Source organism: Pseudoliparis swirei, chromosome 22, assembly GCF_029220125.1.
Source record: "Pseudoliparis swirei isolate HS2019 ecotype Mariana Trench chromosome 22, NWPU_hadal_v1, whole genome shotgun sequence".
In the NCBI taxonomy this organism is placed as follows: Eukaryota; Metazoa; Chordata; class Actinopteri; order Perciformes; family Liparidae; genus Pseudoliparis; species Pseudoliparis swirei.
In genome coordinates this window covers 9,534,767-9,550,328 of record NC_079409.1, presented here as the reverse complement: position 1 = coordinate 9,550,328, position 15,562 = coordinate 9,534,767, and the positions used below count along the sequence as shown (strand labels likewise).

General features: G+C 40.9%; 1 protein-coding gene across 1 annotated transcript; it reads right to left on the bottom strand.

Annotated features, from left to right (window-relative positions):
* Positions 1-5,946: 5,946 nt before the first annotated feature.
* On the bottom strand, positions 5,947-12,640 carry oprd1b (opioid receptor, delta 1b). Its single transcript, XM_056444165.1, has 3 exons — positions 12,384-12,640; positions 8,679-9,034; positions 5,947-8,508 (listed from the first exon to the last, which is right to left on the bottom strand). Exons 1-3 carry the CDS (start codon positions 12,605-12,607, stop codon positions 7,979-7,981), a joined length of 1,110 nt encoding a protein of 369 aa, XP_056300140.1. The 5' UTR covers positions 12,608-12,640; the 3' UTR covers positions 5,947-7,978.
* Positions 12,641-15,562: the final 2,922 nt, after the last annotated feature.

Below are 15,562 nucleotides of genomic sequence, written 5' to 3'. Positions count from 1 at the left end.
GCTCTGAATAATCAATCAAGAAAGCACTTAATATAGTTAATTAGGGGAAGTGTCTTGTCTAAAGTGAATTAGTTGTCTTCCTAATCAACCAACTTAAACAAATGTATACAAATATTCAACATTGCTGCAAAGCAGTAGTCCAGCTCACTGCCAGTGTACAACTCCACCGCCAACACGTGGCTTTGAAATGAGTTGGCGAAGCCGTCGGTGTCATGTTCATCATTGTGTCAGCAGCACAGCGGTGAGCAAGAAGTTGCTTTTCTAACAGATTGGCGCAGTTGCATCCAAGCTAATTTATGTCTGATGTATGCAAACAACATTCCATACAGTTATTAATGTAAATTAGAAACACTTATGGATGCAAATGATGTGACAAGTACACGCATCAAAGCGACATGCTTTAGTGTTATATCTGGGATGAAATGCACGCTCGCTCGCTCGGCTCGTCTTGCTTTCATGTCACCAAGAGGTCCGACGGAGGATAAAGGCTGTGAAAAGCCCTCGTGGCAGAAAGCTTCTCAAAAAGCTTTGAAATGCTGAAGTGTCTTTCATAAGCAGTTAATTGGTCGGAGTGAACCTCTCCCCCTGTTTATCCTGCATCGCTGTTTGTCAGGAGTACATGTGAAGGTCCACTGCTCCTCACTAATGGCTGCACAGTGGCCGTGAGAGTCTTTTCAAAGCAAGAGTGGTTGTTTTTCACCCTTTCAAATGCTTCTGTTCTGCCACTTGAATGTTCACTGTTCTTTTTTCTCTCGTGTAAAACAAATGATTTTCTGGGTTTTCAAAAAAATTGCAGCTTTCTTCACAATATACTCTTTAAGTAAGATTTATTTTCCACTATTCTACTCACCCACTGGCTGATGACACTCATTACCGTTGCATTGAAAATGCGGAAGCTTATGTTTTGATCGCCGTGTATTTATTTATTTGTATGCGTGTCACTTGCATAACTCAAAAAGTATTAAACCGAATCGCTTGAAATTTGGTGGGATGATTGGTTATTATCCGGAGACCATTTGCTTAGATTTTGGGATTGATCGGGTCAAAGGTCAATGTCAAGGTCATGAAAAGGTCAACATCTTTTTCCAATCCAATTGGCATGCAACTAATGCCAAAATGTTCATAATTCAATGCCCAATCTTGTGATATGCGAAGGTATGCGCTCTACCGAGTGCCCGTTCTAGTTTACTGATGTATTGATTTTAAGACTCACATTTTAAGCAATTCATCATGGTTTTTGAAAAACTATTTAAAGAAACCTGCAGACCGTGTTACATTTCTTACACCGATTCAAATGTAACTGTTGCACCTCTGTCCTTCAAAACGATTGACCTGAAGAGAGGCTGCTAAAAGCATCGGGCGGTGACACCGGTTCACAGTTTCCTACATGTGGAGCATTGGAATCATAATTCCCTGAATACCAGAACTCCTCGCATGTGTTTCCAGCACAAAGAGAAACATGCATGCAGCAATTCAGTCATGCCATCATCCGGCGATTCATTCCTTTCACTCACAGAAAATACAACAGGATTTGTCATTCTACCTGTGAGCTCTAATTTATCACAGTGGAGGCCGAGGAGTCTTAGGAACCGTCCCCAGGACACGACGTTCTCCCCCGTAATGGATCACCGCCGTTGGCTTCCCCACTCAGAGCTGCATGTGAGGCTTTTACGCTCTTATTTTGTTCTGGAACCTCTTCGCGGTCTTCTTCACACGTCGAGAGAACACATGCTGCATCGTCTTTTAGCGGCGCGTCACGACCGGGATGCGGCAGCCCGGAAGTCTCCCGGCTGCGTTCCTAATTAACTTGTCATTTCAAAGTGCCTTTTTCTCAAGTACGCCTCAATGAAGACATCCAAAGTTTGTGCTCATTTGAATGCTTTGGAAAGGCTTTGGGTTCATCACGAAAAACAGACGGCTTCACATTCGATAGGAAATGTATCCTGTTAGAAAGAAATACGAAGAAGGCGATTAAAATGTGATTGATTTTTGCTTTAATGACTTGGACAATGAAAGTGGAAAATGTTCTCCGATGATGTAATTAGAATTTTAAAATGTGACTTTAACCTCAAGAATCAACCTATTAGGCCACTCAGCTATCACCAGAAAGTCCTGTTCTCTTGGCAAATGTACAAATGTAATTGTACGCCTACTTACAAGCCACTGTGGAACAACTAAAATATTCCTCACAACAAATATATATCTTTAGTCTATAAATAATGGATGGGATTGTTATAATATTGGAATTACATAAAAATGGAAAATTGTAAGAATGCCACTATAATGCTTTTTGTGTTAAATTAGATTTTTTTTCCATCATCCTAAACAATTTTTTCGTCCTTAATATTGCAATACCAAACCACTTAAATATTAAGATGTTGCCTATTGTTCAATAACTTGAAATGAGCAACCGCTCTATGGAAGCTCAAGTGTTACACCGGAGGAATGCTGCTCTGGGACATGATGAGAAACATTTGTAAAACCTGAAACAAGCAAATGATCCATGTCAGGACTGTCACACGTTCCTTTCGTGTGTCTGTATATGACACAAATACATGTCTGCTGTTCATTACTTGTGCCAGAATAACAACAACAAATGCCCCTGGCTGTTACTGATGCATGAAGTAGCACATGTATGAAGTACTTAACTGTTGCCATGGCAGAATAGTTGTTGTTTTGACATGTATTAGGAGGATGAGAAAATGTGCACTTCTGTGGGCGTGTGCACAGGAAACCAAATGAGTCTCTTTTGCTGTTAAGCTGCTGGTACTCCACCGCCTGAGGACCACATGTGTAATTACTGAGGATTGCTTTGATAGGCTGGACTCTTTGTCCAGTGGGCTGAGGGCCTCTCACGAGCCGCACGGAGGAGCAACAGATGTGCTGGGGCTCGTGAACAGGGCCACTCTCTTCATCTGATGCATGGTTACATGTCTGTTCCACGGATCAGTTGACAGCAGGCATCAAACCCTTTTAATGGCCACCGTGGTGTGTGACTCATTCCTTTGATGGATTGGTTCTCTTGTCATTTACTTGATGTCTCTGTCATATTGATTCTGTGCTAATTGCTCACAGAGGTCCCGGTAAACCTTTATGGTTGACAGCTTAGCTGAAACTGGATGTGCGTGTGTGTGTGGGTGGGTGTGTGTGTGTGTGTTTGTGTGAGCCACAAAAAGCTTGTATACATGTGTTTTTCACATTTGAAGTCGTATGATCAAATACCTTGAAACAGAATTTGACTTATTTATAATTATTTTCCCGCTTTAACTTTTTTATTTTTGTGTTTCCTTATGGCCCTTCTTAGCCAGATGAATGGTTAATTTTTACTTTATTTGTACTTATTTTTATGTTTCATTATTATTACGCATTCTTACTTTTGAAGGTTGTATTTCTGTAAAAATACCGAAATAAAATATCAAGTATAAAAAAAACAGAAACAGAATTTGACGTGTAAAGTCGGTCGAGTTCCCCTTTAATCAAGAATATTAAAATTTAAATATGGTTACACAATTAAACTAGTCGTATGCATTTAATTATATATAATATAAGGTTCAGCACCCCAATGATTTCCATACAGCCCCGATGACTCTCAGCCTGGCAGATGGCCCCCAGTTTGAATCCCTGCTTCTGATTCTCAGCAGGGAAAACTAAAGCAGTCGCCTCCTTGTGAAACATCCAGAATAACTGCGCCTGCTTTAAAGCTTTTTGTGCTTCTGTCATTTGGTAAACACTTCAGGCAACCAGGAGGTCTGATTATCTGTGTCACAGCAGGAGTCTGTCGCAGCGAGCAGCAGGAGCAAATTGCACAATCATCGTCTCAATAGCTTCTTCTTGGAGGTGTCTTTACTTTCCTTTCCTTCCTTTCCTTTTGGGTTTAAATGGTTTCGACTGAGCACTGTCACTGCCTCTCTCCAGTCTCCCGTACGGACAAATGAGCAAGTGGGGAAGTCACGTAACCGAAAAACAGAACGCAGAAAATAAGCTGCTGGACTTCTGATGCTCAGACGGGAATAGAAGCATTGCTGCATTGTGAGGAACTGTTCTCACGAGCGGCCGTGTTTAAGGTCGACAGATGAGAGCATCCAACTGTCTGCGTGTTGCTCTGGAACCGGTCTCTAACTCTCGGTGTGTGTAACCGTGCTCCGGTGCAATCGAGCTCTCAGAGAAAACCAACAAAAGGTTTCAGAACTGTTTTCGTGCCTAATAACAGACAAAAAGTGTTATTGATCTGACTGCTCCGATGCACAACACGCTTGTATTCACTTTTTAAAGAGACCAATATGCAGTCTAGCCGAGTCAGGAGCCAGCTCATGGTGTTTGACTAAATTATTCATTTAGTTGCAGTTTCCTATTTTTGCAGTAAAAATATCAGCAGAGCCATTTATATTTCATGGGGAGCATAGTGGATGCTCGGTAGCACACAGGACATCTTCATGGCCCCATCTGGTTGGTGACCTGGTCACAAACATGATTCGACCATGTCTGGGTCTGAATAGTCGATGTGTTCTTGTTTTCTTTCGACATGGGATATTCCAACTGCATGTTTCTCATTCAAACCCTTCGGGTGACGTCCTTCAACAACCACAGGAATCGGAAAGACACTCGAGGGGGACGGATGCTTTCTTATCAAGGTTTCTGTTTTTTGAGTCATCATCAGTTCTTAACCCTTCATTTTGTTTTGATTCATTGATTCAATGAATGAACCCTCCTGTCGTCTTATTTGACCCGATTCAATGTAAAATTAATTGTTCTTTAGGGAGTTCTTTCAACAAACAAAAAGTACTCACACTTAAACTTGGAAAACAATATTAATTCTAATAATTTTCTGGAGATTTTTAATAGCTGGGGTCATATTGACGGTTAAATCATCTCAAGGTGGCGCGACAGGAAGGAAGGATATGAATCGGGGTCAAAAAACCACCAGGGCAACACAAGGGTTAAGCAGATCATTATTTCAGCCCTTTAATATGTGCAATCAATTTCATTAAAGACAAGTTGAATGCAAACTAATTTAAAAAGCGTTTGTCGTCTTTTGTAACACATCTGCTGTGGGCCTCACTGGCATGTGGCGTTTAAGTGCTACCTGGTTTCAAAAGAATTCCTCAGTGGATAACGCCTCGATCATAAATGTTTGCCCTTGTAGTCGAGAGTACACAATCCACATTCATGAACAATTTCTAATTACAATTTAAAATAGAGTACAGTGGTTTATTTTATTCCTTCCCCCCCCCCCCACTAAAAGACGAGGATACCAAAAACATATGAAAGTGGTAATGTGGATGTGTGTTGGGGCTTTGGACCTGTGGAGCTATAACAACAGTTAAAAGGATGCAGCTTGTATTTTTCTTGTCAACAGATCGTGTGAAAAGACAAAAAACAACACTGAAATGATCCTGATGCATCTTATTCCTCTGCCATAGACTTCCTTTGCTGTCCAAAACTATTTAAATTGTATAAATGAGCCACATTGATGCATCGGCCGACACCTTCCTTCATGAAAGTGAGAATGTAAACAATAGTTTATGTGGAGCTGACGCCTCAGACACTGATCTGCTGCTGCTTTCCACCCCTCCATCCTTCCATCCGTCCATCCGTAAACACTTATCTTTTTTCGGGGGGGGGGGGGTTCTCTTTTAGAGAGATTTTTAGGAGTAACCAGTTGCAATGGTGCTGTGAAGTGAGACAGTATTGAGAGACCGACTGATGCATGTATGATTTTTATCTTTTCAAAGGATTTGTGGATAATAAAATATAAAATATGGCTGTATTTTCTATTGATACATTGTGAAGTGAGCTAACTCTCCATGTATATATGTATGTCTTCTCCAATGTATCTGATCAGCATAAACTCCGATATCATCCCTGACTTGTTTCATAATGTGCTTTCATTCCCACTTTCGATGTGTTCTATTCGTCCCTGGGACTTGTTGCCTCCCTTGTGTTTACAAAGAGTTAAAATGTTTACATCTGTAGTAACAACCACAGAAAACAAAACATTGGGTTAAAACTGAAAGCTAATCACAACAATATGTTTTTCAAAGCAATTACGAGATTTTCCAGATGACAATAGTATGAATGTTATTTAAAGACTAAAACAGTTATTACACGTATATAATAAGGTACTTTATATACTGTATCTGATAAACACAACATGGGAAAACATTTAAAGATCAAGCATTTTTTTCAACAAAACAATTAAATTAACTTTTTGCAAGAAAGAACAGAATGCTGAATAAGGCTTTACGGTACATATTTTAAATCAGCTGAACATTTTGTCAACCATACTGCAGAAAACATTTACAAATTCTAATCCTGCAGCGTTGGTGGTGACAGGCGACAGAAATATAAATGAAGAACTTTAACGCTTCACCTGACATTTATAGCACTTAGTGTCAATACATGGTTTTATAACATTGTATTTTCTAATAATTAATTATGCGTAGCTTCATGATACAACAGCTGGACAGCACAAAATAAATCACATGACCACTTAATATTCTGTCACAAAACAACGTTATCTTAATCCTTGATATATGGATGCATTTTGAAATAAATCTGCATTGCTGCAGTGGCAAGATGAGAGGCATCGGTTCAACTGTTCCCTCAAAATATGCACCGAAAGTATAGGAAGCTTCTTGTGGCTATGCTTCAGACTGGCCTCAATGTCAGTTTGAGGTCATTCAGTCACGACTCACTGTCGCAGGATATTCTTTGGAATGCGGTGCCAAGAAAAACCAAAACAGAGGAGTACCATGAGTGAGCTGAACATCGATGTTCATCGTGAATAAAACCTGGAAGCCTCAGTCATCTCTGCTTAATCACGGAGCCCGTACGGTCATGTTATCGAAGGCGTCTTCAACAAAGATCTTTCATGAAGTATCGCGTGGATGAAAATTGAAGAAATGACAAAAATGGGTCCGTGGTAATAAATATGAATTTGCCTCCTTTAAAATGGTTCTTGATTGTGCACGTGGCTTTTATCTGTAATTATTTCCCCTTGTGTCCTGCAGCTTATTGTTTTGGTGTTCGGGCCCACAACATTACTGTTCTGGGTTCACTCTCTCGGCTCTCGTTGGCGTCTGCCAAAGCAGATGAAAGAAACGTGAACAGACTTAAAATGTGTAATGTGAAAGTTTGTCATCAAACCTAAAAGGTAATGTATATGTCAAATGTTTACGGCTATTTCCTCTGCCCACAAGTGGCCAACAACATAGTTATCTTAGGTTTCATTTGAAGGTGTCACATCCTTTATAGTACCCCAACTTTAGGGACTAGACAGTGATTTTACAAGCAAACATAAAATCATCATCTGTAATATTGAGCTGACGATGAAGTCCGAGGCCTCCGCTCTGAAGCAGATGGCATCATCTTCCCTGTTGATCTGGAGCAGCACCCATCGTGCCTTCTTGCTGCTGCGCGGGAGTTTTGGAGTCATTCCTGTCTTCATCAAGCAAAACAAATGGTCTATTAAAATTGGGGTCACATAACTGACTCTGCCAATTATACATTGACCACCGTTTGGTCACAAAGAGACTCCTCTTGGTGGCCATGTCTGTGTGTTTAGAATGTCCTGCATGACAATGTGATCATTGTTCGCTTATTATGAATGTGAAGACCTACAAACACCCTTTAAAGCTCCTATTTATTACTGCGCAGACAAAACAATGAAAAACACACCACGACACCGATACTTTCTGACGGCTCTGTACGCGTGTTTGTTCACAGGGCTGCGTTGTGCAAATGCTTTGTACACTTTCCAAGACTGTACAGGTGTACCCCCCCATGCACAGGTGTGTGTGTGATCATTGTGAATGTCTCACAGGTTTCATCACATGAGACCTAAAAACACACCTGGTCATTGTGAATAGCTGGTCAAAAGCCTACACCTGCCGACTCAGACTCCTGTGGTGGAGAACTGTGTGACCTCCGTCTGGAGGTCATCCTGAACTCGTCTCCCCCCCCGCTGATCCATGCCTAGTCAGGCCGGCGGCCTGTGTGCAGGAGCAGGAGCACAAACAGACACGGGCTCCTTGGTGCTGTTGCGCGCTCTGGAGAAGCTGTTCTGCTCCAGGCGAGAGCGATAGGGCAGGCAGAAATCCCGAAAGCACCTTTTGAAGTTCTCATCCAGGAAGGCGTACAGCACGGGGTTGAGACTGCTGTTGGTGTAGCCCAACGCGATGCACAGATGCCAGCTGGCCACCACGAGGAGGTTCTTGCGGTCAATATTCACCATGGTCTTGACAATGATGAAGATGTGGATGGGAGTCCAGCAGACGATGAAGGCCGCCACGATCACCAGAACCATGCGGGTGATGCGCCGCATGTTCCTGTCCTTCTCTTTGGAGCCGGAGAGCAGACGGACACTCTTGAGCCGCAGGATCATCAGACCGTAGCAGACGGTGATGACCAGGACGGGAACCACGAAGGCAAAGATGAACACGCAGATCTTCATCACTGTGTCCCAGTACCACTCGGGGCTGGGAAATGTGAGTTCGCAAGAAGTGTTTCCTGAGGAGTTAAAACAATTAGAAGTTAAACAGAGGGCCATGTGGAGAAGCTAATTCAAGTTAATAACCCAGCTCAAATGTTCTCTTTTACGGCCTGATCACAGCCCAGAATCAACACTTGCCAATAAAGTAGCAGAAGAAGTGAGCTTTTTACCAATAGAAATGTCCCACCTGTAACTGTCACCTTGGTAACAGCCATGATCATCACAGGGACTCCGACGGCAGAGGAGAGGATCCAGATGCAGACGTTGATGAGCTTGGCTTTGGCGGGTGTGCGGAAGTCCAGGGCTCTCACCGGATGACAAACGGCGATGTAGCGGTCCACGCTCATCATGGTGAGCGTGAAGATGCTGGTGAACATGTTGTAGTAGTCGATGGCGATGACCACTTTGCACAGCACCTCCCCGAAGGGCCACGTGCTCATCAGATACTTGGCACTCTGGAAAGGGAGGGTGCTCGTGGCGAGAGCGTCAGCGAGAGCCAGGTTGAAGATGTAGATGTTGGTGGCGGTCTTCATCTTGGTGTACCTGGTGGGTCAGAGGAGTCGCATGGAGAACTTTGAACTGGTTCTGACTCACAGTCAAGCTGAACTGTTGTTGAAGAAGATTAATTTTTTTCTGTCTGCCTTCTGCTGTGACACGAAGAAGATGCCGAGTCTGCTTGACCCTCTATTTGCAATATAACGTTAGAATACATTTACTGTTTAATCTGAAGTGTTTCCGCTCTGTAAAAGGAAGGTGGCGGCCAAGTTCTCGTACTTCTCACATGCAAAGTAAGTTAGCCTCTCAATGGCCTCTTTCTCCTGTTGCATGACCTGGATGTAGGTCATGTGACTCCCGGCGATCTCCAATTAACACCTTAAACATAGCGACTTAAAATAAATTTAAAAATGTGTCTTCGGCACAACACTAAAGGCAAGAAGCCTAAGTGGATGTAGGTCTCTAGAATACTGCACAGGTTTTTTATATCTGAGATATCTGTAGATTGACATTTTTAGAACTATTTAAGACATACAAAGACTTGCTTATATTACTTTTTAATGCACATAAAATGACTATTTTAGGATGTTTACAATATACTATACTAAGACTTTTTAATGACATCTTTATGTGTCACGGATTGTATTTGAACCCAAATGCAAAAACACGATTCCGGGATCTTTGACCTTTTATTTTAAGCTCCGGAAACAGCAAACAGTAAGAATTAAACAGAAGGCTGGTCAGTTCACCGGGAATCGAGCTAACGGGTTAAACAGAGACAGGCAGAGTCGGCAACAGGAGATCGCTCTGTGAACAAGTGCTGGAGCATCTGGAGTGAAAAAACCGAAGCACAATATAGCAATGTGAAGCCTATAGGGACTTGATTAGTGATCAGAAGCAGGTGTGTGAACAGGTGAAGGGAGTTAGACTGACGAGTTGGAAGTGACTGACACAGTGAGGTGGCTGTGGAGCTGAACTGTGACAGGTATGGCATACCATACTATGATTCATTTAGAAATTGTAGTAACTTATTATTTCCTACTCTTTTATGACATTTGACTTTTTAAGTTATACTATACCATGAACTTTTTTCAAGATATACTACACTATGAAGTTTTTAAATATTGTATTAACATACTATCAGGCATATACTCAGGCAGGCGCTTCAGGAGTTTATGGTCAAGGACCAGCCGTCTGAGTAACAGCTTCTTCCACAGAGCTGTTACTCTTTTGAACTCTACCCCCGTCTGATTATCATACACCACTCTATCCGCACTGTAGACACTTTATGCCATTTGTTGCACTATCAAGTAAATATGCACTGAATATTTGCACTAGTTTAGCAACCCCAGAAATATATATTTATATCTCCGCATTATTTATAACCTGTATATCATGTATTTATTATGATACTTCTGTTGCACTTCTGGTTAGTTGCCAAACTGCATTTCGTTGCTCTGTACTTGTACATGTGTAATGACAATAAAGTTGAATCTAATCTAATCTAATCTATATTATAACTTGGTTGACATTTTAATGACATACAACCCCTAGCATTTGACTTTTTTTACAGACAACAGTTTTATTTTACAACATACTGTATTCTATGACCTTTTTTTAATGGCATGTGACTTGGTTTTGACATAATACTACAATTTATTTTTGACATATTATAATACACTAGTTTGTTGTTTCTTAAGATACTGTGATGACTTCTCATGACATTGCTTTGTCGAATATTATGAAACGCTTTTTCCGACGTAACGACTTTTTATGAAATTACATTATGATTCTTTTTCACATACTACACTATGAATTCTTCTGCTTTTCTTTGTCATGACTGACTTTCTTCAACGTGCTATAAGCTTTTTGGGGGAAATATTTTACTCTTTTTTACTTAGTTTACTATATTATGCCATTTTTTCAACGGACTATTATCGTTTTTTTGTGAGGTTTTTTCATTTGTTCTATATCCCGTAAGCATATCTTTTACTTTACAGAATATTCTGACTTGTTACTAAACTCATATATTGACAGACTATACAATGCCTTTTTAAGATTTTTTTCTTCTTACTTTACTTTTTTTAAACATGCTATACATATTTGACAAACTATACTATGACTTTTCTTCGACATACTATACTATGATTTGTTTATGAAACATTTTCCACATTGACAATAAAGCTTTTTTCAACATATCGCACTGACTGGATCATTTTGTTGACCTAATGTTATAGTTTGACTTTTCATTTGATTTTAGTTTTTGACCTCATAACATTATTTAGAAATATCATGCTATTACTTTTTCACTTTTTTTTTACATACCAATCCCTGATTTTTTCAACAGACCCAGATTATTTTTCGTGAAAATGTCAGAATTTAATTTATGTTTCAACAAATTATATAAGGATTTAAAAAAAACATATATTTAAAATATATAACATTTTATAAAATATATCTATGTTGCTACTTACTGTAATAATACTTTTTTTTAACAAACTATATATACAATGGCGGTTTGGGACTTTATTTCAACTTACTACAGTATAACTACGATAACCATTTCATGACATTGTGTCACAATTGGTAGTGCGAAGAAACAGGATTCAACCCAAAGGCAGACAGAAGCAGCAGGATGAATTCATCAATTTATTGTCAAAAAGCTTACAGTGATCAAGGGTCAACATTTCAGTCTGACACATAACCGGCAGTCAGGATAGCAGGAAAACAGGCATATATATATATATATATATATATATATATATATATTTTTTTTAATTAGCATTAATTAAAATAAAATCTTTAAAAATAGTTATTTAATAAATATTCAATCAAATCTAACTGTGAGATCATAATCTGAATTGTATATATTCTATATAAAATCAGACACTGATGGCACCATGCTGTATATTACTAAATTCTTTTAACCAAAAATGATCTGCGCTGGTAGCCTACTTGGCTGAAAAAAAATGTCCACAGGGGGGAACATCACTGAAAAAAGGTTGAGAAGCACTGAGCAATATATATATATATATATATATATATATATATATATATATATATATATACATATATCTTTCAATGTTAATTAGTTCAACAACAAATCAACACGACTTGAATCCTCAGAATCTGCAATACATGAATTGGTGGTACAGTCGTCGCTGTGGTACTTATTCCACCCCCACACCCCTCATGTGTGTATAGGAAGCGTGTGCGTGTGCGCGTGCGCGTCCGTGTGAGTGGGTGTGTGAGAGAGCGGCACATTGAAACTGTGGGCAAATACAAAGGACCATCATAAATGATCGACAGTTTTTGACATTCTTAGAAAACACCATGACAGTGTTCCTTGCTTCTTTTCTCTTCTCTTTGGCTACAGAGTGAAACATGTGTTTCTTACCTGACCACCCCGTACATCACGAGCACGTTTCCGAGCAGTCCCACCACACAGATGAGGGAGTAGAGCCCCGTGATGCACACGGCGATGATGAGGCGTGTGGTGTCCCTGGCTGCTGCCTTGTCGCTGCTGTTGGAGAACACGCGCAGCGCATCCTCGGTGAACGTAACGTTGAGAGGAGTTACGGGGACCGAGTCGTTAACATCACGAAAAGAAGGATGAGCCATTTTTAACAAGTTCAGGTGAGACGGTGGCGCATGGAGAAGGCTGAGATGTCCAGAGCAGGGACACCGGAGGAGCGCACGACAAATGAACAGCAAATAATCATGAGCGCTCTCTCTCTCTCTCTCTCTCTCTCTCTCTCTCTCTCTCTCTCTCTCTCTCTCTCTCTCTCTCTTTCTCTCTCTCCTCTCTCTCTCTCTCTCTCTCTCTCTTTCTCTCTTTCTCTGTCTCTCTCTCTCGCTCTCTTTCTCCCTCTCTCTCTTTGACAAAGCAAGAGGTGTTTTCCTGCACAATCCCCCCCCCCTGCCTAAAGGGATACCATTCGTCAAAGTGCTTTAATTAGCTCAAGCATATAAACTTTATCGCATTGCATCCTGATTGGCTCATATCTCAAATATCAGCCTATTGTCTGAGATGCCACACAGCAGCTGATCAAACAATATCAGTCAAATCCAATCATCTCTCATTGTCGCAGCTCATTTAGACGCTTTATTGAGCCCATGTGCTGCCTGCCTTCCACCGACAGGTGCTAGTCCTGGTGTCCTGGGTGCTGCATCAGAGCACTGACAGCCCTGAATGTGAAATGACCTTCCTAAACCACAAGAGTGATGTAATTAGCTGTCAGGAGCCAGGCCGATTAAATATTTAAGATGTTTTTTGATCTTTGATCGTCAAGTGTGTGTATTATGAAGTGAATGGTACAAATGTTCTCGTTACCCTTTACGTTCACTCTGTGTTGGCATCAGTTACACGACGTGAGCGAACACATTGATGACACCTATCTGAGAAGTCTCATTGTGGTTTTTTGGCATTACATCTGTGGAAGCAACAACATGTTTATTTCCAACCGGGCTCTGCGTTTGAGCTGCTCGGCCGACACCGTGACACGTACGTCCATAATCACACAGAAGTTTGACCTTTAAGGCCAAACAGTCACAAAGCATGAGGAACAGCTGGCCGTGTGTCGGCTGCAGTCCGTGAGGGCGTGCCTCTCAGGGGTAATAGTGGTTTTGAACACAGCCGGATCAAACCCCTCCTGTGGCTCTGTGCCCGTAGTGTTCATCACCGTGACACTCTTTATGCACTCTGCAAAGTGACCTTTACTAAATCCTCCTTCAAGTAACCGTCATCAAAGTCCGTCAGAAGAATAGAGCTGAACAAAAGCTCCGACGCCTCACCCTTTACTGTTCCTTCTAAAGATAGACCACACGTGTCTTTGTGAGATAAAGAACAGTAATTAAAATGATTGGGCTCATTTCGGGAGTTGGTGAGCTCATTTGTTTTTCATTGTTGAAGGATGTTCGTGTGCAGCTTCTGTTTAGATTTCTGGACATCCACAGATGAGCCTAACCCTCGACATGTTGAGTGTTTTAGCTCGATGAGCGGCATGGATCACGGCAGCGATGTCAGCCGCTGTCCACCACTTTGGTCCATTTAGCTCAAAGTGGTTGTTTCAGGCTAAGTAGCTTCAGATTGTCTCCAAATGGAATCAGACAAAGTCAGAAATGCAAAGCAGAGGACAACAAGGCATCGATTTGAGTGGTAACTGCAGTTCTGATGAAAGAGCTGTCAGCTCCTGGAACACACAGTCTGAGGTTTACACACAGAAAACAGGTGTGATGTAACCGATATGTCAGTGGAGTGGTTTTGAGTGAGTGTGAGCGAAGGGGTTGCATGTGATATTATACAGACACCTCCCTTCACCTACGTTTCAATGGATTCAGCCCACAGCACCTCTAGAGCAGCGGTTCTCAACCTTTTGTGTTCCCCCTTTGAATTTTTTTTTCAGCCGAGTCCCCCAAGACCAGTGCAAAGCATTTTGGGTGGAAAGAAAAGATGTAATACGCAGCATTTTGCATATAATATATAATATATGCAATTCAGTTTATGAACTTACACTTATATTTTATTGAATATTTATTCAACAACTATTTTCAAAGGCGTCTTTAATGGACGATCTCATTTAAATAGATATAAAACAAATCTCAAGTACCCCCTGGAGGGCCTTTACGTACCCCAGGGGTCCACATACCTCCATTTGAAACCACTGCTCTAGAGGGCGCTTAGAAGTACACTCTGGTCTCGACAGCGTTGATCGACCCGACTCTGGCACTAAAGCTCTGATCACGATAGCTCAACATCAACAACGGGACCACGGCACGCCCCGCTGGCACGAAACGACTTGCGTCGCAGTTCGGGAAGTAAATTGTGTGTCTGTTCAGTCACACGCGTGTGGGAGAACCGTACGTGACACCTGCTACTGCTGCGACATACAGGGTGAGATTAGAGGGCTATCTGTCCGTCCCTCTAATGAAGAGGGATACAAATACTTTCCTGTACACTCAAAAAAACGATTCAAGCCCTTCTTAGAGGTGACACATTTAAATATTGTTTGATACATTTAAATAAATCAATTACAAAACGAAGATATTTATATTGAATGGGTGTAACACAAAATGTATGAATACTTTCATTTATTAGATTTATTTAGGTTACACTCACAAAAACGATTCAAGCCCTTCTTCGAGGTGACACATTTAAATATTGTTTGATACATTTAAATAAATCAATTACAAAAATAGATATTTATATTTAATGGGTGTAACACAAAATGTATGAATACTTTCATTTATTAGATTTATTTAGGTTAGATGGTGTGCATATCAACTCAAAATAAATGTGTTTCATTGAGGACTACCCTTTGCGCATGCGCCAGCTGAAAATGAGTTGTTTACATGAGGTGAACACATTTCCAGGGCTGTACGGTGGTGTAGTGGCTAGCACTGTTGCCTCAAAGCCAGAGGTCTGTGGGTTCAATTCCCAGTCGGGGTGTTCCTTCTGAGTGGAGTTTGCATATTTTGTTAGTTTATATTTTGAGTTTGACAAACACAAATTAATTTAATTTAATGAATATCGTTATTTTATTTTAGATGTATTTGATACAAATGAGTTGGACTAAC

What these genes read in the sequence shown, in the direction of transcription:
- oprd1b (XM_056444165.1), bottom strand. Translation starts at nt 12,607, where the DNA reads ATGGCTCATCCTTCTTTTCGTGATGTTAACGACTCGGTCCCCGTAACT. An exon ending in GTGATGTACGGGGTGGTCAG is followed by an intron (nt 9,035 to 12,383) that starts GTAAGAAACACA and finishes CTGACCCACCAG; the next exon opens with GTACACCAAGATGAAGACCG. An exon ending in TACCAAGGTGACAGTTACAG is followed by an intron (nt 8,509 to 8,678) that starts GTGGGACATTTC and finishes TTAACTCCTCAG; the next exon opens with GAAACACTTCTTGCGAACTC.